Raw genomic sequence first — 22,462 nt, forward strand, 5'->3', positions numbered from 1 at the left:
AGGGACAAGAAACAGAAGACCATATAGTCTGGGAAAAACAGTATTGCTTTTTAGCTAAAATAGTTTTGCAGTACATAGAAGTTTCTGGCTTACATCACTACAGAAAAAAAGATATATATTTTTTTTTTTCTCCTAAAGCTAAAGGAAGAAAAGCTAAAATACATAACTCCTGGCATATATAGAATCACAGAATAGTTTGGGTTGGAAAGGACCTTAAGATCACCTAGTTCCAACCCCCTTGCCATGAGCAGGGATGCCTCACATTGGACCATGTTGGCCAAGGCTCTGTCCAACCTCTATCTGATAATAGAACTTAAAGCAGTATTTAAGATATGTCATTTTTTTAATTTTGAAATACAGAATCAAACAAAGTCATAGCTACCTGAAGCCCAGTTTAAGTACCGGAAAGGGCTGCCTCCAATCCACTCCCATCCACTCCTCAAGTCCAGTCTGTTAAGTCCAATCCATAGTGCAGAATCTGTACCTTCTGTTAACTCTATGTAACCAAAAGATGATAAATGATTTTATAAATCACATTCTTATTAGCAGTAGTCACTAATAATGTCTCTAGGAAGACTCACAATTCTTAAATATCTATCCGTATATGTCTTTACATACTGAGGCACCTGAAAAATCTAAATATGTTAAAGCTTTGATTACTATAAAAAACAAGCAAACAAAAAACCCCTCTATTATTCTATCACCTAATGCAAACAAGCACAGATAAGATTCTACAAATTATATAAAAAAATAAGTGTTTTTGTAGAATAGGGTAGATTCTCTACAACATTGGATTTATTCGGTATGGCGTAAGTATAAACAATAAAGCTTTTAGAAGTTAAATTTATCATTAAAAACAACAAGAGAAAGTTTCTTCCATACCATTTCTCCAGCAACACATGGGTAGGTAGAGCCACGATTTGGGATCTATGAATAACTGATATTTTTCAGTTTGTCAAATGAATGAAAAAAATCAGATGTCAAACTCCATTTGACACAAACACATCTTTCTTTTGGCACAAAGATATCTCTTATTTCTCATTTTCAATTTTAAAGCTTCCTTTTGACCAAAAATGAAACTTTCATTTACTTTTCAGATCTTGTTTTTACCCTTAAAATAAAAAAAAAAAAAAAAAAAGAAACCCAAACCAAAACAAAAAGAAACAAAAAAAAAAAGCCTTGACAAAGTTTTAATATAACATTTTTAAACAGGAAGTCAAAGTTACACTTGCAGGATACTGGAATGCTTTGAATTCTGTTTAAACTTGACAGTGATTTTTATATGAACTTATAAATTCTGAAATATTTTATTTACTTACTCATGCATATTTAGATCTATAGACATTAGCCAAAACCATTCTAAATAGTCTTTAGCTGTGACGATAGACTGAACAGATCTCAAATGTAAGTCAGGGTTTGTTTTAATTCCTTACCTTTAAGGTATATTTGTTCATGAATGTCTGTGATACTCAATAATTCTGCATTTTGCTGCTGACAGCTCTTCCTTGCTTGGTGCCATGTAAGAGCTGAGTCAGAGTTTATTTGGTAGAGGACATTTGTTAGCAGATCCGTAGTCCAGGTGGTGTCGTTATCTGTGGAGAAAATAATTATTTGGGGGGTGATAGTAACTCCCCCACAGAAAAAAAATGAGTTTCAGGGTTTTGTTATATACGGTATTCTGATTAAACATCATCTGTGCTGTTCTTTCAAGAGCACCAAAACTGTTACAAGCAGGATGCAGAAGGATGAAGTTAAGGCCTGTAAACTGACAGATAGAGCTGTCAATATTGTCTCCTGTTCCATGAAGATATGAATAGGACTTAATACTACGGATAAAAGGACATATTTCACTTAAGTAAAAACAAAACAAAAACAAAACCCACACACAACAAAAAAAAAACCCCCCCCAAAAAAAAACCAACCATAAAAACCCCAAAACCAACCAAACACCAAAAAAACCCCAAAAGTCACATGAGAATCACAAAGATTGAAATATTAACTTCATCATTAATCTTTCCACATCATTAATTTCTGTGGCCACATCCATTGCAGTGGGGGTCCTCAAAGAAGGACTGTACAATGGTGACAGCACACATCCGGGCTGGGAAACAGCAAGGACCTCAAAATTGTCATGCTGCTCATCAACACCCCCACAATTAGCGGGAACTGCATGCTGTTTTACTCTTCAATCACACTTTTCACCACATCTTAAAGCAACATTTTATTTTTTTGTGTAGAGAGCTGCAGGATGTAGCAATACATCATATACTAAAATACATTCTTGTAAAATATAAACATTCATATTCTGCTAGTGCTGCTTTGCCAATACCACACTGAGGGGAGCTACATGGGAACAGTGAACTTACCTTTTGATGGGCAAAATCCATATCGCTGGTCTGTGTCATAGTCTGCAGTGGTTGCACACCACAGCCAGCCATCTGACCGGCCAGCCTCTGTGCACTTGGCATACCACTGCTTATTGTACATGAAAGGGAATACACAGGGTGCTCCAAAAGCATTTCCAAGCAGCGTAAAGGTCTCTGAGAAGACAAAATGCACATTATGGAAAATAATAAATGGATGCAAACTGAAAAATGTGAAGTCTCTGCTTAATGGCTGAAATGCATTTCAAAGTACTTTCTGTGTTACCTTGCCTATAACAAAATTCATTTTAACACTTTTTCAGACTTAAGCTGCTGACATATGTTTTAAACCAGTGCTATTCTGATGTAGTATTTTGTAGATGCAGTCTACAACTAGATTTTTGTCCTGACAGAGATGCTTTTACAAGCTTAAGGCTCCACAGCTCTACCCTAAGATACTGCTACTGTAAACAATGTTAAGATTTATATATAATGTGTAAGAGGAGGAACTAATATTTAGAAGTTCTACTTCCTGGGAAAAGTAAACATGAGGTTAGACAATCCATCTCTGGTTTTATTCCAGTGAATATTTAAGTATCTCACCATGGAGCAGCTCCCACATGCAAGGCTCAGAGTTTAATACTTCGAATATCCTGTGAGGTGGGTTTTAGAAAATTCATTCTGGATGTGGGAAGGCCATTTAGAACAATCAGACTTCAGCTAATCACAAAGGGTAATTTCACTGTTAATTAAAATCATTCCAAGAGCATCCTCATCTGCTGAGTTACAAAAGCCACGCTTCCTCTTCCTACACTAGTACTTCCAGCCCTTTCTCAGCTTACCCATAATGTGTTTCTCGAGGATGCAATTTCATTTCTATGTTGCTGTAGAATAAATTTATCGGTGTCTATACTCTTCATTAGCAATGTAGTAATACAGTATGGTGAGCAACAGTGACTTTAGAGAATACTTACATATAGTATCAAAGTAGGTATATCTGTATATACTTACATATTTAAAGAATATAAAGAAAGTATATGAAGTATATGTAATACTTATAATACTAATATCCTACAATAAATACACTGAAATAATGTGTATATTATATAATATATATAAAATATGTATGTTATACGTACTTGGCCATAAATATAACATTAAATTCAAGGCTAACTACCTCAGTACACTGATTTTCTAAAACTCTGAAGGTTACTGAAGGAATCAGAATAGTCAGAACCAAAGATCCAAAACACTCTAATACCCACAAAGAAATTGGTGCAAAGAATGAAAGAATCAATTTTCTGTACCTTCATATCCCCGGGAACATAAAACATCCATGGCCCCAAGATCTTCCACTTATTCTTTTCGCTCAGACCCTTCTTTAACAAAACATTATCATGTTCTCTATTGCCAGGACTGAAAAACAAATCTTCTCCTTGGATTGCAAGGAGGCTTTCATTTCTGCATTCCCACCACTGGAGCTCACTTGTTCGGTTACATGGGTACAGGGCGATCAGAGACTGATCTTCCTTTGACAGCACCCCGAGACATAGGTTCAGCCTCACACTCACAAGCTGATGATCAGTGATCCACCTGAATTTTTGTGATTCATTGTCTATATGGCAAGTGGCAGTTCTAACAAACTGTGTGACAGATGCCTGAAGACAGACCTTGTTGACTTTATTATATATTAAAAATGTTTCAATGTCTGTAAAATAAAAAAATACATAGTAAATGTTTATATAGTATATATGTATAGTGGAAATGAGACGTGATGGAGTCCCATTCACATGAACATGTGTCATACCATTCATATCAGATAAAAACATGATGGTTTTGAACAGTCCAGTACAACATCAATTTTACGGATTAAAAAACAATAATGTAGACAATAGAATATATATTTCATTATCATGTCACCATACTATGGATTAGTGACTGTCAGCAGCATCAGCAGAACTGAGCATAGCTTGCTGGATAGATTTACACCCACCACGGGAATTCTGTCAACCACATTGCTCTTACCATTACCCTGTTTCCATCTATCCTCACATGCATGGCCCTATAGACCTCTGATCTCTACAAGCTTTCCTTTACCTGCAAGATCTTACTGGTCTCCTAGGCTCAGCTGTCTTTGCTGAGCCATTTGTCTCCCTAATCCTGAATGCACATTTCCTTTCCACTGTATGAATGTGGATGAACACCTCTGGGTACTCTGGGCTCATTGGCCTTGCTGACCTACAAGACCTATAGTATCTTCTATGAACCATCGCAATGTAAAGCTAAGAATGACACTGGGAAACCAGTCACAGTCTGAGAAAGTAGCAAAGACTGGATAGAAGTGGCATCTGACCACATGTAGCAATGTGGACAAGCTGATGGAAGTTAGAAGGTCCACCTGTACCAGAAACTGGGTCCCTAGTTCTCCAGGTAGTTTCTCTAGTCATATCTACAGTGGCAGCTCCAATGTAAAGTAGAAGTAGCTGAGCTAATTTCAGTCCTGCAGGGAGTTTATCAGTAGCAGCAGTGAATCAGGCCTATGCATTTGCTCTGCTGCTTTGTGGTATACCTTGTGACCCAACTGGTTATATTTCCCTCCAAAGCCTGTGGGACTCATAATAAATTTTGGTCCTGATGTATTTCGTGGTCACTGGGCATCAGATTTAATTAAAATGTATTTTAAAAGCTAAAGAAATTTCATTAAAAAGGCTGGAAAATGTTGAAATCCATGTAGTTGATAATATACGGTGCACTGAAAACAGTTATTCTGGCCTGCAGTGGTACTATGTGTGATTAAAAACCCACCATTTATTCCATGGCAATCTGTAATAGATTTACTCAGGAGTTACGAGCCAAAAAGATTTAACCTTAACCTTCAGGTCTCCAAAAGCCATCTGTTTAACACCTACAATAGAAGCACAGCTAAAGGATGGCAACAATGTTGTCACTGCAATTCTACTATAACTTTCCAAATCTTAATCCAATTCTATTTCACAAACAATTTACTTTGTCCACTTTACCAATGACAGTGAATTCAGCTAGTCTGTTCAGAACAATGGATGAAAATAATCCTCTTTATAAGCATTAAGTCTCCCTGGTTTGCACAGCCATCATCTGTGAACATCTTGATGTCCTACAAATCATTCCACGTTCCATCACTTCTGAAGTTTTTCCTGCCTGACTTTGCTAACGATTACCCTGACACCAACAGCTCAAAAATCAGAACACACATTTAAACATACGTTATTATTTTATTAAGTCTGATCTTCTGTGGTTATTGAAATGATAGTGCCACTATATCTGAATAAAGCCAGTAAGAATACAGTCTTTTCTTCCTTGTCTATCCATTTCTTTTTTTCTGTTAGATTCTGCCCTTGTCTCTCACCTGCCATTAAGAAGCTCCCCATCCGTATGTCCCAAACTAATAATGTACATATAGGCACTGCCACAGAACCATAAATCACCCAGAAATGCCAGAGGACATGGAAGCCCTTTCACAGGCAGCTTCATAAGAGACAAACTGGAGGTACTTACCTGCCAGCTGCAAAGCACTGTGAACAAGAGAAAGAACAAGCAAGAACCCAGAGAACATAACTGCAAATGCTGTTTTCTTTTCTTCTCTTCACCAAAAGCTGGATGATGAGAACTGCTGGCAATAAAGTCCTGCTGAAGAGGACAGTGAACAGTCCTCCTCAGTTTTGAAGGCTGGCTGGTTGGATAGAAAGCTCTGAGTGCTAAATAAGGAAATATTCTGTCACATGCCACGTTTCAAAAAACAAGAACACACAGCACAAATTTTGCCTTCAAAAAAGAATGACTTCTCACTGAGGGCAAACCGTGCTGCCTTAAGAAAGCAGGTGATACACAGAAAGTTGTATCTCAATACTTTCCTGCCATCTCTGCTAAAGATGGGGAGCTCATGGGATCAAATCAACAGTGATATACTAAAGAGAGAAATTCAGCCTCAGCGTTTAAATCTTACACATTAATTACGCAGCAAAAAATATCGTCAGGAAAACATGTCAGTCTCATTTTCATGTGCAAGATGAGACAGGATTGAATTTTAGAGAAGTGAATTTCATTCTGCAGGACATTATAAAAATTTCTGTCCTTCTGAATGAGACTGCCATTGTCCTACTGACCTTAATTTCTGCATAAATGCAACTAAGAGACAGCAGCCAAAGCTACCTGAAAAATGGCTCATTTTAAAAACAATCCCCATTTTTCTTATGAAGTAGGTCAATCTTGCCAGACAATCATACCAAGAGATGGACACAATTTCAGGAAATGCCACATATCTCTTCTTACCCAAATCACAGGGCAAGCACTCAGGAGTCTGGTTTCCAAACACATGGGTGGAAAGAAACAGCACTGCTCTCCCAACCACTATCGACTGTCCCTGTAACTGCACAGAGGCCTGACTTTATCACAGTAGATTTTTACCATGGAAATAGAAAAAAACAATTTGTTTTGTTTAGAAAAACTGTAAAATGGAAAAAACAATCTGTGGTGTGAAAATATTATTTGAAGCATAGTAACATATTTGTTTGTTCAGCACTTGTAGCAAAAATGTGATAGCAAAGAAATTTGGCATCATCTCACGTTTGTTGCCAAGATGGTTGCCTTTCCTAAGCACAGGATTTGTTCCTACTTGGCTGCTCCACAGAAAGACAATGCAAGAGAGAGTTAGTTCCCTGAGAAAGTCTAAAAGCTAAAATAAAAAGGAGAAATTGAATTGCAAAATAAGAAACTACAAGGAAACATTAGGTACAGATGTTAGGAAGTTACAGGCAAAGTTAACTGAATTTTCTTTTCCGGAAGATTACAAAATATACTAACAAGAAAAATAAAATAAAATGTCTTTTTCTGGAAAACACATTTCTAGAATTCTTTTCTTGTTTTCTAAACATAAATCACTTTATCAGCTGCCAAAGATGTTGCCTAGAAAGAGCGAAAGCTTTCTTTGGCCTCAACTGGTTTGTCTTACACCATCTTAGATTTCCTTACAGCATGTGGCCTATTTTTATAACAGATACATTGTTATTCATACTGTCAGGAAAATTAAAGCCTTGTTTATTCTGGAGCTTGTATGGTATGAGGCCATGAGGAATTCCACTTTCTTCTTGGTTGGACATTGTACAATAACAAAGAAGCAACAAGGGCACAGTCCCTTTTCTTCACCCTCCTCTGCTCCTCAAGCCACACCAGAGCCAACTGCAGCCTGCCAGTAAAACAAACATTGGTTCCTTAAGAAAAACAAGCACTTGACAGGAATCCCTTCAGCCAGGGATCCCTTGCAGACCATTTTTAGGGCTAAAACTCTGAACAGTTTATACTGTGTTCTTGATACTCCAGACACACCTTGTGCACTTGCACCTTCCCTCGCCCAGCCTGTGAATTAGAGAGTGCTGTGCCGATTGTGGTTGCTCAAGGCTGTTGAATTCTCTGAGGTCAGGCTCCAAGGAAGAGCAAAGCCAGAACAGACCTCACTATGGCACCTACACCTAACAGCTCCTGATCCCTGTGAGCCATAGGATGCATACCTCAGGGAGTGCCAGGCAGGAGGTGACATTGCATTCTTGCTCCTTTGTGCTTCAGAAGTCTGGCAATGTCAGGCACCTCCATCTCACCTCTGCTCATGTGCATAACTCCAGTGCAAGCTGTATCCAGCTATGACGTGCAGGGTGGCCAGTCCCAGCTGGGAAGGTCAGAAGCTGGGCTAAAAGCAAAGTTGTACACCCTAACATGAATTTAGCTAATTCTCTGTTACTTCAAATTCAACTGCTAGGCCTACATCCTAGACACCAATCTCATCAAGAAGTTACTAGTAGTGTAAAATTTCATTTACTAAGGATTCCCTGGAAATCCTACCACGTTCATTAAGCTTCTACCCACAAAGATTACGGGGAAAAGAGAAGCACCCTACCAACATCACCCTATATCTCAGCCAGTCTGATGAGTCTAAATGAATTACCTGTGGCAGCTAACATGCAATGGCTGCTTTGCAGATGATAATTTGCCAATTACTGATGCCAGGTGTTTGCAGACAGCTGAAGTGACATAAAAGTGCTTTGGGATGGTTTAAGATCTGGTCTGCTGAAAGAGTGTTTCTCACTAGGGTATGTCTACCTCTGCACTTAGCTTCAGTGGCTGAGAGCAACTGATGTACTCCTGTGCTTCTGGATCAGCCCTAGCTATCAAGGATGGATTGCATGGGGATTGTTCTCATGGGTTATAGATTTAATTGGTTTTCTATGCCAAATTTAGTTGAGCATTATCATACAGAAGTGAGATAAACCTGCTTGTTTTCTGTCAGATTCTAACAAGGCGGATAGGTACTGTTTGCCATCCTTTGTAACCCTTCTTGTTCAGGTTTATAAAGGCATCAGTTTAAAGCTGCTCTGTTTATTGAAAATTCAGACAATAAAATCCACACAGGTCAAAATAACAGCTAACTTAGGGAAGCAGACCCTTAAACTGAAAATACCATGGCTGAAAATATCATGCACTAATTTGCTTGACTTCTGTGCATACCTAATGAAAACAGCCACAAAGCTTGGAGTAATTAAGCAGAAAGGCAACTTTGTGAAAGTGAGAACAGAAAGATTTCTGTGGGGAAAACCAAGTTTGAACGCTGTTTGAGGAGACATATTGTTTCTTTATTACATTTTCTAAAGAATGAGGATTTATATGCATTCCTTGTGAATAAATGGTATTGTATAAATAAGTAGTTACTGATGAGTCTCAGAAGAGCTTAGCCCTGCCTGATGACCCAAGAGCCTTTGAACCTCAATATTTTGGCTGAGGTACGGCAGACCAGTGTATGTTCCATGACTGCTGATTTACAGATACACTCATCAACCTTTTGTACTACTCTTTAATTGTTTCTCATTAACTAAGCCTCAGTAATCACTGGAAATAATCAACAGGCATCTTTTGGACTATTGTTTAAATAATGGATTGCATCCATACTTCCTGGATAACAGTATATAGTTATAAAAATAACTAGAAAAATGCCTGTTCTTTATATTATCTCTGTGATGAGTCATGTTTTCTTCCTTTGCTTTATCACTGTTTCCTTCCTTAAAAAAAAAAATCCAAACATATACCAATTTCCAGAAAGAAGCCCTTCAAGATATTTTCCGTGGATTAATACTTCCAGGAGTGTCTGCACAGTGCTCTTAGTCATATGGTTTAATGTCGGGTAGTCCTGTGAGGAGCAGGGAGTTGAACTCAATCAACTTTATGGGTCCATTCCAGCTTGAGATATTCAATGATTCTATGATAATTTTCTATGCATTTTCAATCCATTTATGTTAAGTCCTTACAATATCTAGATTCAGCATTTGACTGGAATATTGAAGAAAAGCATATTGAAGCAGAAAAATTGGCAGAAAATGTATGTAAGACTGTTATCTTCCCCCACTGTCTGGGGATTGGTGAGGCCCAAAACATTATTTTAAATATGGGTAACAAGGGTGTATGAAAAATGTCACATGTGAAAAACATTCTAATGCCAGCTCCACAACACTGATTCATGGCCTGGCCTGCTTGTCAGTCTCTGTGGGGGTGGGAGGTATGTAGTAACTGAAGTTTCTTTACATCAGCTGGCAAGGAAGACACTGTACTTCTTTCCCTGCTCACACACCTTCCAACTACAATTGTATCAAACCTATTTTCTGAAGGAGGAAGGAAATTTCATAATTAACAGCACAGAAGGAGATATAACGAGAGCAGACATTCACATGGACTGTTACCAAAGGAATCTCTTGACTACAACACTATAAAAAGATCTGTAGGGCTCAGTTTCTTTTTCTTTTTTCTGGGAAGCAGTTCCAATAAAAAGTAAAAGGAGCTCTGTGAACTGTTCTAAGGGATGGCTTTAATTTGAAATAGTTTTCAGATTTCTTTGTTATGGAGGGTATCTAAATCTATCACAGCACTTCCAGGCATCATCTGAACATTGTAGTATCACTGCAATTCAATTTGTTCTTTTATGTCATTCGGACATTTGAATTTATAACTCTTTGGGAGTAGAAAGTAGTTTTCCTAAGGCATCAGTTTGGTTTACCTACTTCTCAGGACTGCCTGATCCTGAAGGTATCTTACTTAGCCTGAACATGCCCTGGGCATACCACTTTGGTCATGCCATTTGTGCAGAATTTCCTGTTTTGGAGGGAAAGGCATCTATCCCTTGCCTACAGAAATCCATAATTAGGCAGGCAGTCATCTGAGCTCTGCTAACAAGCTTGAAAAGAGCTACAAGAGTGATGGTCTTGGTTGGGATTTATGGACTTGGTGCAGATAAAGTTCTGTTTATCTAGTTTGTGCCGACAATGCAAACCACACGTGCCGCGGGGAGCTGACGCCAGGGCTCCATGTCTCGTTTAGCCCAGCCACCAGCTACAGGTGTGCAGTTAGACTGGCCTCCCTCTTGGCTCTTCTCTCTCTGAATCACCTACTCCTCAATGCATGGACACAAAGAGAGGGGTGGAGAGTGTCCTCACCTAAGGTAAGCCAGTCACCACATTTAGAAAACTTTGAAGGGGTTAAATTCAACTCCTTTTACCCATCACTGGCATTCCCCAAAACACCTTGACTGCGACAAACAAGACAGTCAGTAACCTGCAGACACTGCAAGCAGCACGTAACTGTCTTAAAAAGGACGTCAGCAGACCAAAGCACAGAATACTGAAGGCATCTAATGCTTCTTGTTGAACCTTGCCTTCTCAGGGAAGAGGTAAGCATCTAGCATAAATGTACCAAACTTTCTTCTGGAGCAATATATCCCAAGCAAAATGTAGAGAGAGGAACAAGCACCCAATATACTACTTAGCTCTCTGCTAAAAAGAAATCTAAGAAAAAATGAGAAAATTGAGAAAAAGCATCCTCTACCTGGGCATTTCAGACAGGAAGACTGGATTACACCCACTGGTGTCAATAGCCTGGGGAATTACCTAATGCAGAAAAAATTACCAGATGCTTGTTTGCATTATTAACCAAAACCTACCAATTTCTTCACTAAAGCACAAACAGAGAAAGAGGAAACTTGGGAACTTGCAAAGCTGAACCTTGCCATTCCTATTTCTGCAACTAATGAATGTCGAGAGGATGGAAATGGAAAAATAATTGAGAACGTAGGAACAAGCTGTATGTAGAAACATCCATTTGATAGACAGCTGTGAAACGAGCTGGTCATCTCCGGCCAGATTTCCATGGATGAAACCAGAATCTCTATAGTGAGTAAGAAAGTTTTGCACTGCCCAAATCTGCCCTGATTTTCAACATATCCAGACATAGAGAAAGCTAAAGGTTAGTGTTTCTGTTCCCAGCTTTGCCCTTGTGCAGCCTATCAAGCCAAATCAAACCATACATCTTCTAATTTTCACATCTGCACGAGATGATGGTGTTGTAAAATCTAACTGACATCTAGAAAAGTGTTTTCAGTTCCTTAGGTACAAGACCTTGTGTCATGATGCACAGCATTAATAACTGTTAGGAGGATGTGAACTACCTCTAGAAAGCTGCTAGGCCTTGGTCAAAACTTCAAATTCCAGTCGCAGCCATTTCCCAACTAAAGGACTATCCAAGGCCGCATTATCATCAGTCAATGCCACGCTTTTTTCAGTTAATACTTATCTCTAAACATTTGTCTAAGTAGGCACATAATCCATCAAAGTACGCTTTTGTGGATGCTGTTCGTATCACTGCATGTACCGAGTGCTCTTAACTTAGCTGAATTTCCATATTTATGAAGCCAATATGCATTTAAAATGAGTTTGGGCTCCTGCCCACATTTTGAGTAATCTCGTTCTTTTTCTTGGCAGTATCACAGTCTATCAAACTTCAGCCTGTTCTGGAAAGCTTCGGTGCAGAATACATTTTCCTTGTTATTTTACATGAGGCAGTGTCACTGCATTCATGAGCTTAATTCTTCATACAAAAACATATGCATGCACTGTTTAAAGTATGCTCTTCATTTCAGCAGCATTTTGTCAGAGACTTCTTTAGGAGGCATGTAAACAATGGAAGATGAGTGCATATTTGCAAGATCATTTCCTATACCATGAACATTGATTAGTTCTGCACAAGTTCTGCCCAACTTTGCCTAAAACGACAGTCCTGATTAAAGATCAAAACCAAATGTGATATTTGGGCTGCAGGGCAACTCCATACATTATTTTCATCTACTATATATATAGCTTCTTTTTTAAAGGAAGATAAATTTGATTAGTCTTAACACTTAGAGACTGACTGGAGTGCTTGGAGAGATTTACAATTCTCAGTAAACACTGCTGAAAGCTAGACAGTGTTTGGGCATATCAGAAAACAACAAACAGTATGAGAAAAAGGAGAAACCAAGCAATTATAAGACAGGTAGACTAATGCGAATTCTGGAAAGTTAGTAGAAAAATTGTACTATTTGTCAATCATGAGGATAACTAGACAGTCAGGAACCATAGTCAATCCCTAAGGAAAGAGCAGTAACTACCAATTTATATTGAACTGTAAGGTGTACTGACAAGGGTTTTATGGAAAGATTCAGTGCTATTCTGTGTGTTAACAGCTCAGATAATGACAAGTTGTACTTAATAAATTAGTAAAACTTGGCAAATGAACTTAAATGCTCAGGAAGAGGCATTCTTGCAGAGTTGTCTATCGTGTTAATGGGTATAGGCATGTGTCCTTCACCCATGCCAGTGAGCACTCCCCACAAAGGGATTTCTAGGACCAGTTGACATATCCAATGTTTGAGGGACCATTCCCATAAAGCAGTTTGAACACAGCCACTGTCAGCCTGTTCTGGAGCAACCAAGAGCTTATTACTAGCATAGATGTGGACCACTCTAGCCCAGCTGTGCTGAGGAGCTGGTAACATTGCAAAGCACACCGACACCATTAGAAGCTTTGAGTAGACTCCCTAGGGGAGGGGTAAAATCATCATCACTGTTAGAAACTTTATAGGAGGTTATATGTTTCAGCAGCTGCTTAGTTTTAACTGACGCTGCCTTCAGGCAGGACCTTTTCAGTTCCCTATTTCTACCAAATATATAATAAAAGGTTCCTATTCACAGGACATAAGAATTCTAAGATCTTAAACCTTTAAATTAGTCATGCCTCCTATTGCTTACTTTAGCATTAGAAGACAGAAACTTCATTTGCACTTTTCTTTCAGTGACATCCAGGACAAAAGAGAATATGTTTATGCCAGCATGATTGAATCCCTTCTTAAGTCAAAATTAGATATTTTTAAAGCTTACAAATCTGAAGTGACACACTGTTTCACAATACAGCTAGTGTGACATGGAAGTGACACGTCCCAGAATGAGAACACAATGTGTCTGTGTACTTAAGGTTTATATACTGTTTTTATAAGACTCTGAAGTAAAGGGTATTTCTATCAGCTAAGAAAAATTTCACATTTTGAGTATCTCTGAGTAGTACTGCTCCCATGTACAGACAAGAATGGCTGGATAACTGCTTGAGCCCATGTGCAGCATCGTAACCTACTTTTCCTCAAATACCAGGTGAAGCAGCTCTGAGCTTTTCTCTCCTCTGTTGCCTCTGTCTCTTCGCATAGACAGGAATGATGTGAAGGAAGAGCTGGATCCACATGTGCTCCTCTATGGCAATTTGCTTTTGCAAAGACCAGCAACTAGTCCCTGCACATCATTCTCATCTTGAAGACACTGAGGAAAGCAGGGAATTGGCAAGAAAGGTGCAGAGGTTAAGATTCTAACAAGAAGCAGAGGATTGAGACACAGACAGCAGCCTTGGGAGGAAATCTGATACTGGAAACAGAAGACAAGTGATCACAGGATGACAAATAATATGTACCCACAGCCACTCAGAAATATGAAGAGGAGAAAAATATTAGTTTCAACTCCTGCCTCCTTACTTTCTTTTCTCAATTGATTTCTTTGATTCGCTTGGTTGTTGGGGTTTTTTTCACACTGACACTAATTAATTTCCTGAGGATATGAGAGCTTAGTTGCTTGGAGCCTCACATCTGGTTTGGACTCTGAGTTGGAATACCAGATGCAATTTTTACAACCTGCTAGAAGCACTCATCTAATTGACCGTAGGAGTTGAATATATGGGAGCATTAACTCAGCTTTCCAAGTGGGTTAATGTAGTAATCATGGCCACAGGACAAGATCCCAAGTGAATGTCTGATACAGGACATTGTCCAAAGAAAGTGCCAGTGAACTACAATGAGTAAAGATGCATGCATTTTGAAATTAACATTCTTTTAGAAGCAGGCCTCTTAGTTGCTAAATAAAAAATAATGCCTGTATTAAACTGTTGTTAGAAACTGTGGATATGGCAATGGTGCCCAAAAAGGCAACCCTGTATTTGAGGTACCCTGTTGATGAAACCTGCACTCAGCCATGCCCTGGACCATCTGGACGCAATGCCAGCCACAGCTTCACTGCCAAACTGCTCTGAGCAAAATGTCATGCAGCAGATTGGGGAATCAAGACTTGCACATCTACAGTCTTGATAAGGACTCCACTCAGTGGTAAATAAAAGATTCTGCAGCTCTTAAGGGTTGCAACATGTCAGGGAAGCCACTTGTGGTCCGCGAGTCAGAGCCAGTGATCTGAGCTGGCCTGTCATCACCTATCTCCTGTGTATAAGCCAAAGCCTTGTGCCCAGGCTGATCTGCCTTAAGCAGCGAGAAAGGTGCCAGAAAGCCATGTGAGCTAGGCCTCGCGCTCACTCTGCCTCTGAGGACGCTGTGAATGTCCATGCCAGACTCAGAGCTGAAGCAAAGTCACTCGCTCACTAATCATGACTTAGACAGAGAGCTTTCCCTGAAACACAGTAAAAATCATAAGTATTTTTTAAAGCATAGGGTAAGGAGTTGCTTTCACTGCTATCTCTGGTTCTTTTTCAGCAATCACAGGATTTTTCCTAAAGCATTGCCAGTGGTACGAGATATTTAGCTCATGTGATATACAGACAAATAGGCTGGCTCTTCTAGACACTATTCCAGATTTCTGCCATTCTTTATCAGTAACTGTATTTATTACTCACACTGGGGCACAGATCAGTGTCAGGAAACTTGCATAAACTAAAATGCAAAATGAACTTCAGAAAGAACAGGCTGTAACTGGCTTGTGAAATTAAATACAAAATTTATTATACTTATGGAGGACAGACTGACCAGAGAAAGTTTCCTTTAATAAAAGCACTAGTAAAAGACAGTACACACACAGCTACCACTGTTCTTCATGGAAAGATGTGAATCAACATTTTAGTTCTCTGAACTAAACCGCAATAGTCTACCACCTTCTACTTATAAAAAGATAAGTACATTTTTATTCAAAGATGATTTCTTTTAGAAGTCATTGATTGAAAAACCATGCGTCAGGCTGTGTTGGCATGAGAACAGGAATTAAGCAGGATTATAGAACGTCTTTAACTCTGAGGAAAAAATATAAGATGTCTATTCAAGGACACCAGATCTCTGCCCTCGGATGTACAGACCTCTAGAAAATATCTTTCCATATTCTGACACTGTAAGTTATGCTACACTGCCCTAAGCTGCTCACTCTGTGCAGCATTTAATAGAATTTGTCATTAAAGAAATGAAAACTTAGAAATGGTAAGAAAAACACAGTGAAGAGGACTGCTGTCAGAACTTGTCTTGATACATGTGAAGTATCAGAACATCCAAAGGGATTTAATAGGAAGAAAAAAAAAGTAAGCATGCTGAAGAAATACTAAATATTTTACTCTTTCCAAGAAGTATTACAATACTATATTTTTCTCCGCTGGCTTTCTGGGGGCCTATTCATATAGGAAAAAATTGTAACAGTATACACTGAGTGTATTAGCTAGCCTGTTGATATGTCTCTATGTGAGGTTTTTTTCCTATTCCATTCAAATCAGAGTAAATCAACTCACATTTACTGTTCATTAAAATTTGTCTATTTGAGGACTTACTGTGGAGTTGCTAGAGTGCTGTAAAATTCAAGCCCAAGGTTAATAGCATGCTAATGTCTATATACAGGTGAATGCAAAACCACCACTTCTGGCTCAGAAAATCCCTGAGATACAGATGTTGAGGACAAGAGAGGCAAATAAGGAGATACCACTTGATTTTTGCCAACTCTTTTGCTGTTCATTAAGCATCTGATTTTGGACACCGTCAAGGATAGGATGCTAGGCTAAACAAACCTTTGATATGACCTAGTAGAGCTGTTCTTCAATTGTGATGAAAGCCAAATTTAGTGGCTTAATTCAAGTAAACATCCCTGACAATTCTGTTATGTTGGCCTGATAGGGCTCTACAGGGATCCATGTCGCCATGGCTGGAGAAACCGTCTCACAGGAGACAGATCATATACACACTTTCAATCAGCCCTTTCTGCTGTTCTTTGTCACTTCAGAACACTCTACAGATGCCAATCTGTAGACTGTTTCAAGCAGGTTTGTATAAAGTTTAGAAATCTATCCAGGATAATGGATTTTTTTCCAAGTGTGATTAAGAAAAAATAAATTAATATAACTTCTGGGTTTTGACAATAAATAGAATTCTATACCTGAGTTTCAATAACAAAAAAAAAACAACAACCCACAAACAAACAGTTCTTGAGCTGGTAGCACCTGGTTAGACACCACAAAAATGACATTGATGGAGGGTGCTTGAGGCACTGGTGGTCTGATTTCATGTTAGTGGAAAGCTTAAGCCTGATGTGGATGCTAGCACTGCCCATACAACCACCAGTCATGCAGCCTCCTCCCTGCTTCTGCCACATTTTTGTCTTGCTTTCTTTACTTTTTCTAACAGCACAGGCTTTAGCTCATCAAAAGCACATAATCCTATATACTGCTACTGTCCACAAAATTATAGAGTAGTTTACACTGGAAGAGAGTCATTTGGTTGAACTTCTTGCTCAAAGCAGAGCCTCAAAGCTATACACCATTTCAAAAGTTCCTCAGGGCCTTTTTCAGCTGAGTTCTGAGTATTTCAACAACCAAGAATGACATTTCCACAGAAAAATTTATCTGTGTTGATAGCCTGTGAGAACAGGCAGAAACTGCTTACAAAATTCACTCAGAATGACACTTTAATTGCTTCACCTATCAAACTCCATATGAATAATCGAGCAAAAATCACCACCTTATGAATGTTTGGAGTGAGTTGTGATAAAATATTAAACTTCTGGAACATAAATGGCTCTAGTATTCAGTGCAGTTATAAAAGCACACAAGAAGCAAAGGAAAACAGTTAAAGGAAGACGATTCATAGAATGTGCTTGTCTCCTGTGATTTTTTAGCAGAATGCAAATAGCTTTCATGCAAAATTTAAGGATTTCCTTCCTTTTTATCTTATTTCTAGCTTCCGCATTTATTAAAAACCCTTCCCTCTTTTGTGACACTATGGAAATTTTTATATCAATAAATTTCACATTTTCAGTAATCATAATGTAGCCATGTTTTAGCGGCATAATCAATTCCCTTTCATTTTTAATCCAACTAAGAACGAACAGCTTCACTGTTAAGTGCACTAAATGTAGCTGCTTTGACAAATATTCAGTCAAAATGCAAAATGGTCTTTTCTTTCGCAGACATTTGTTATCTTTGCAATGTGTGGAGATTGCACAATTCTGCTTTCCCATTTCTTCTTAAAAATTTGTTGTAAACAGATAGAACTCTGAATAATAGATCCTAAATTATGCTTGTTTTTAAATACATTATTAAGTCAGTGTACACAGGAAACTGTGCCTTTAACAGAGCAAACTATTCCTTCAAGAAAATCTCGCTTTCAGATAGCAGCCTAACAACCATCACCATCCCATGTGGTAGCTCTGAAATTAAAACTACCAGGGGAAAATGTTTCTGTTCCCACTGCCTGATAATAAAAAAAAAACAAACCCAACAATTTTCTTGCAACATGGAGTGCAGGAGAAATCTTTGGGCAGATGGGAGGTGTGTGATCAAGCTTTGTTACTATTCCACCTGCCTCCTGACAACTGATTCATTTCCCTCACTCGCACCACTGATCACAGGCTTTGTACACCCAATATACCTTTTTTCTTCCTGTTTTTCTTGCTTCCCACCACCCCTCTGAGAGTAGACCCCAAGCTGGCCAGATCCAGCAGGTGGAATTAGCAGCCCCTTTTCTTCGAAATTAACACCTCAGGACACTAGAGGGGGTTTTGTTCTCTAACAGGTTGTTTAAAAACAAATGTCTCCGCTTCCACAATATCTTTGCAGAGAAAGTGCTTGCCTGTAAGCTTTCTTTCTGCGGCTTCTTGGGTTGCAAAACAGACCACACAGTTCCTCTGTAGCTGTCCGGAGAAACCCCTTCCTGTCCATCACTCCAGAGGCTTCCCCACAAGTTCACTTTCTGTTCCTCTTAGGAAAACTCTGGTTTCCTTCTCGTCCTCAGCGCTCCAGCACAATGCCCCAAAGCATCCCCCCACCCTGTGCACACTTGCCACTCTCAAAGGAAAAAACAGCTCATCTCTCTAGATATCTCTGCCCTTGGAAAGACATCAGGAGCCAGGACAAGGTGGAAAGGCAGCCTGTCTTCTTCTCTGATCCCCATCTATGGCCTTTCCAAAGAACACAGAGTACCCAGGCAAAGAGGAACAAACATACAAATACCTTACACCCTCCAACCCCTCCACACCCATACACGCACCCTCTTCCCTGATCTGAATGGCGCAACTGGGCTCCAGGGACAACAGTTCACTTCAGCTGGCTTTTCCTCTTGGCTCTCTCCTATGAAGTATTCTCCACCCCATACTCCTTCCCTATACCCAGGTGTCCTACCCTTCTGCAGGAACCATCTGTCCCTTGAAGCCCCTGGACACCTGCCAGCATCATCCACATTTCCCAGACCTCTGCTTTGCCAAGCCATTGCTGGATGGCCTAGCCTTACCTGGCTTTCCCAGGGATGGTCAGCACTTCTGGCCCAATTCAACCTACTTCATTTCTACTTTGGTCTTTCCCTTCAATCTAGGGTTTTTTGACAACTCACACTGTATTTTGTACCATTCTTGATCTATGTTTCTCATTGCATGAACCCCTATTGCTCCCATTACTGGATATTATCCCAGAACCTCGGTCTCATCATTAGCCTTTTCTGGTGGACCACAGAACAACTGCAAATCTTATATATATATTCCTAATTATTGTCTATAAAGGAGGATTATGTCAACTACTTCTAAAAGGAAGTGAGATTAATTTCATCTAGCTGTCTAGATCAAGAGTCTAGATAAAAGGCAGTATGAGGTTGTACTGTGTGCATTTCCTGAAATGAGAGCAAATATTTCCTCAGAGGAACTAGACTGCTAGCCATATGCTTAAAATGTTTTAGATATCATTATTTAACAGGTAGTGAATTAAAAGGTGTGCCCTGTAGAATGTCATAGAAGGAAGAAAGCAGGACATGTCAGATAAGGACACAGCTGAGAAGAGACAAAATGAGCCCTAACTGTTCCTGTGTCCGGATACAGTGACATCAGGACAACTTTATGCATATGGAGTAGTTCAAACCTTTCCTATTGACCCCGGAAAATCTGGCTCTTGCCCACTGGAATCTGGCCTGAAGGCACTAATTCATTTCACAACTATCTATCTGTTTGTATTTATAGGTCTGCCTTACATTTTTTTCCAAATTACTCTTCACTTCCTTTTTCAGTCTCCTAGTTTCAGAAACGTAAATGACAAAAGTAAACGCTCCAGTTCACAAACCTCTTTTGAGATTCCTGCTTTAGCCAGGGAACAGCAGCTAATATTTTCTTTTCTGTTCCAAGTTATTGGTACTGATATTATCAAGCTATTTCTCTGCAAACTGGTATTCTTTTGGAGGAGGATGTTCCATTCTTTTTTGTACATCTGTCTGACATGGTTATGTCACTGTCTGACATTACAGAAAGTTATAATGGTGAAATCTCCCATAGCTTTTCCTTCCCTAAAGGCATTTATTATTTCTTACATTGCAGTAGTTCAAGTTGAGTATCAATTACTTTTTCAGCCATGTTAGAGTTGAGGGATTTAATTAAAATAGTGATAAAAGGCAGGACATTCTCTCTAAAATACCAAGCCATTGTAAAGAAAGGGTGAGCAACTGAGAAAGTAGGTCTCCACATCTTGTCTATATGGAAAGGCATTTTATAAAGAAAGGAAGAGCAAAAAGGATTAGAGTTCTAGAAGATGTAGCCAGTGGAGTAAAAAGAGAAGGACTAGTGTTGCTTTAAGAAAATATGAAGATGGAGAGGAGACATGGCAAGAGCTATCAAATTTATAAGAATCTGCCTCAGAAGCTGCTGGAGCAGTACAGCACATAAGTAGCCCTAAATTACAGCACTTTCATTAGATGTTTATTAGGGTAAACTTTCAAATGTCATGGATGAATAAGCAACAAGACACACTGCTTCACACGACAGTAAAGACAAATCCCCATTGCTCTTTAAGAACATGCTAGACCAGGAAAACTGGATGTTCATTTGTGTATAGAAGTTTAAGAATCCCATCCGTCCTTCCTATTATTTTTACTTTATGATCAATTGTTCAGTTGAAGACACACAAACTTTTACTTAGAACCAGCCTTCTAATGCCCATTTAGTGAACAAATGTAGAATAAAAACTTATTTACATGTATTCCATACACACGCAAAATACTTTAATTTAAACACAAAATCTGTCAAAAGATTAAAATATCAAAAATATCAAATTAAATAAGGATCTGCTCTAGACTAAGAGCTTTGAGTCATTTGTTTGTTTACATTTGGAATAAAATACACTGGAAAAGTAAAAAGGAAAACCTGTCTGTGAGCCTACTGTATATTTTTAGCGTTTCTGAACCTAGAGGATATGCATGCAATGCTATCAGCCCCATCATGATGGAAGTCTAGAATGATATTCAAAGAATTAAAATACACTTGGACAGGGGGAAGTAGGTTAAAAATTAGAAAGGACTTCCTAATAGTAAGTTTCATTAGGCTTGAAAAAATGGCCTAAAAAGGTATGAAGTCTTCACTGGTATTGGTTACTTCAAGAATAAATTTTATGTACTTTTTTCAGTTATGAATTAAGTAAAATTCATCCTGCCTATCCCCTCTTCTACAGAATCCTTTGAGATCCCTATTCTACTATTTAAATGGTAAAGTATTTCTATTCACAATACATTCCAACCTCCTATTACAGTTGACCTTTCAATGCTAATGTTACAGAATTATAGCAGAATAAAAACAATTTACACTTTCTATACAGATGAGGAAAATATGTTAATTCAAATATTACAGGCAACATGAAGGGTTTCTGTGAGTACCTCAGTAGCAAAAAAAAGATGTGGAGCAGGCTGCCTGGCTGAGGCAGGGATCTGGTCCTGCTTGCCAGGGGCATGCTCCAGGTAAGCTTTGAGATCCCATCCAGCCTGTGCAAGTCTGCCAGTCTTCACTGAAGATTAGGGCATTTTCAGAATACCAACAGATCTGGATATACCTTTTGGGACATGCTAAGGAGCATATTCTCACAGTTGCCTTTGGTGAGCATGGTTCTTCTTGTGCCTAAAGTGATGCTGGACCATGCAGAGACTGAAACTCTGAAGCTCTGAAGGTGGCTGAGAGTTCACTCACACAGATCTATGTGCATGCTCAACAGTCCTTTCACGTATGAGAGTTTGTGAGCAGATCTCTGTATCTGCCTTGCAAGATTGCTTGTTCCTGCAAGTATAGAAAGCAAGAAGCATCCCGTGCAAGTTGAACTAGAGGAAGTCACTTTTTGCCTTAAGAATTCTTGTATTCCAGCACTTTAACTCCTTTCAAAATCAGGCCCAGAATTACTGTGTTTATTACACTGTTGCCTGCTCATTTTGTTCAATATTGGTCACAAGCCAATTTGATTCATGAGTTCCAGGGTCAGCATCACCACGGTATATGGCATTGTCAAAACTGGTTGTAATTGCTTGTCGATCACGTCTTTTTTTATAGAAGAAATAGAATATAAGGCCAGTTCCTGCTAGCACAAAGAAGATCAGTATAACAATCATCCCACCTAAATTGTTTCCAGATGAAGCAGTAGCTTCCTTTTTTGATGCTGTGAAAGACAAAGCAGAACAATTACTACAAATGGCC

The 22,462-nt window shown here is 38.9% G+C and overlaps 2 protein-coding genes across 2 annotated transcripts in view; both read right to left on the reverse strand.

Moving 5' to 3' along the window:
* LOC115604079 (macrophage mannose receptor 1-like) overlaps nt 1-6,031 on the reverse strand; it is a 30,375-nt gene extending 24,344 nt beyond the window's left edge. The window contains 6 exon segments of the mRNA XM_030476787.1: nt 383-496; nt 1,434-1,592; nt 2,367-2,540; nt 3,671-3,709; nt 3,712-4,071; nt 5,898-6,031. Coding sequence (XP_030332647.1) covers nt 383-496; nt 1,434-1,592; nt 2,367-2,540; nt 3,671-3,709; nt 3,712-4,071; nt 5,898-5,955 — 904 coding nt within the window. The 5' untranslated portion in view covers nt 5,956-6,031.
* Nucleotides 6,032-20,685: 14,654 nt separating this feature from the next.
* Nucleotides 20,686-22,462, reverse strand: part of LOC115604072 (macrophage mannose receptor 1-like) — a 32,702-nt gene continuing 30,925 nt past the window's right edge. The window contains exon 30 of the mRNA XM_030476774.1: nt 20,686-22,424. Within this exon, the coding sequence (XP_030332634.1) occupies nt 22,180-22,424 (245 nt within the window). The 3' untranslated portion in view covers nt 20,686-22,179. The remainder of the gene's footprint in view (nt 22,425-22,462) is intronic.

Source organism: Strigops habroptila, chromosome 1, assembly GCF_004027225.2.
Source record: "Strigops habroptila isolate Jane chromosome 1, bStrHab1.2.pri, whole genome shotgun sequence".
Classification (NCBI taxonomy): Eukaryota; Metazoa; Chordata; class Aves; order Psittaciformes; family Psittacidae; genus Strigops; species Strigops habroptila.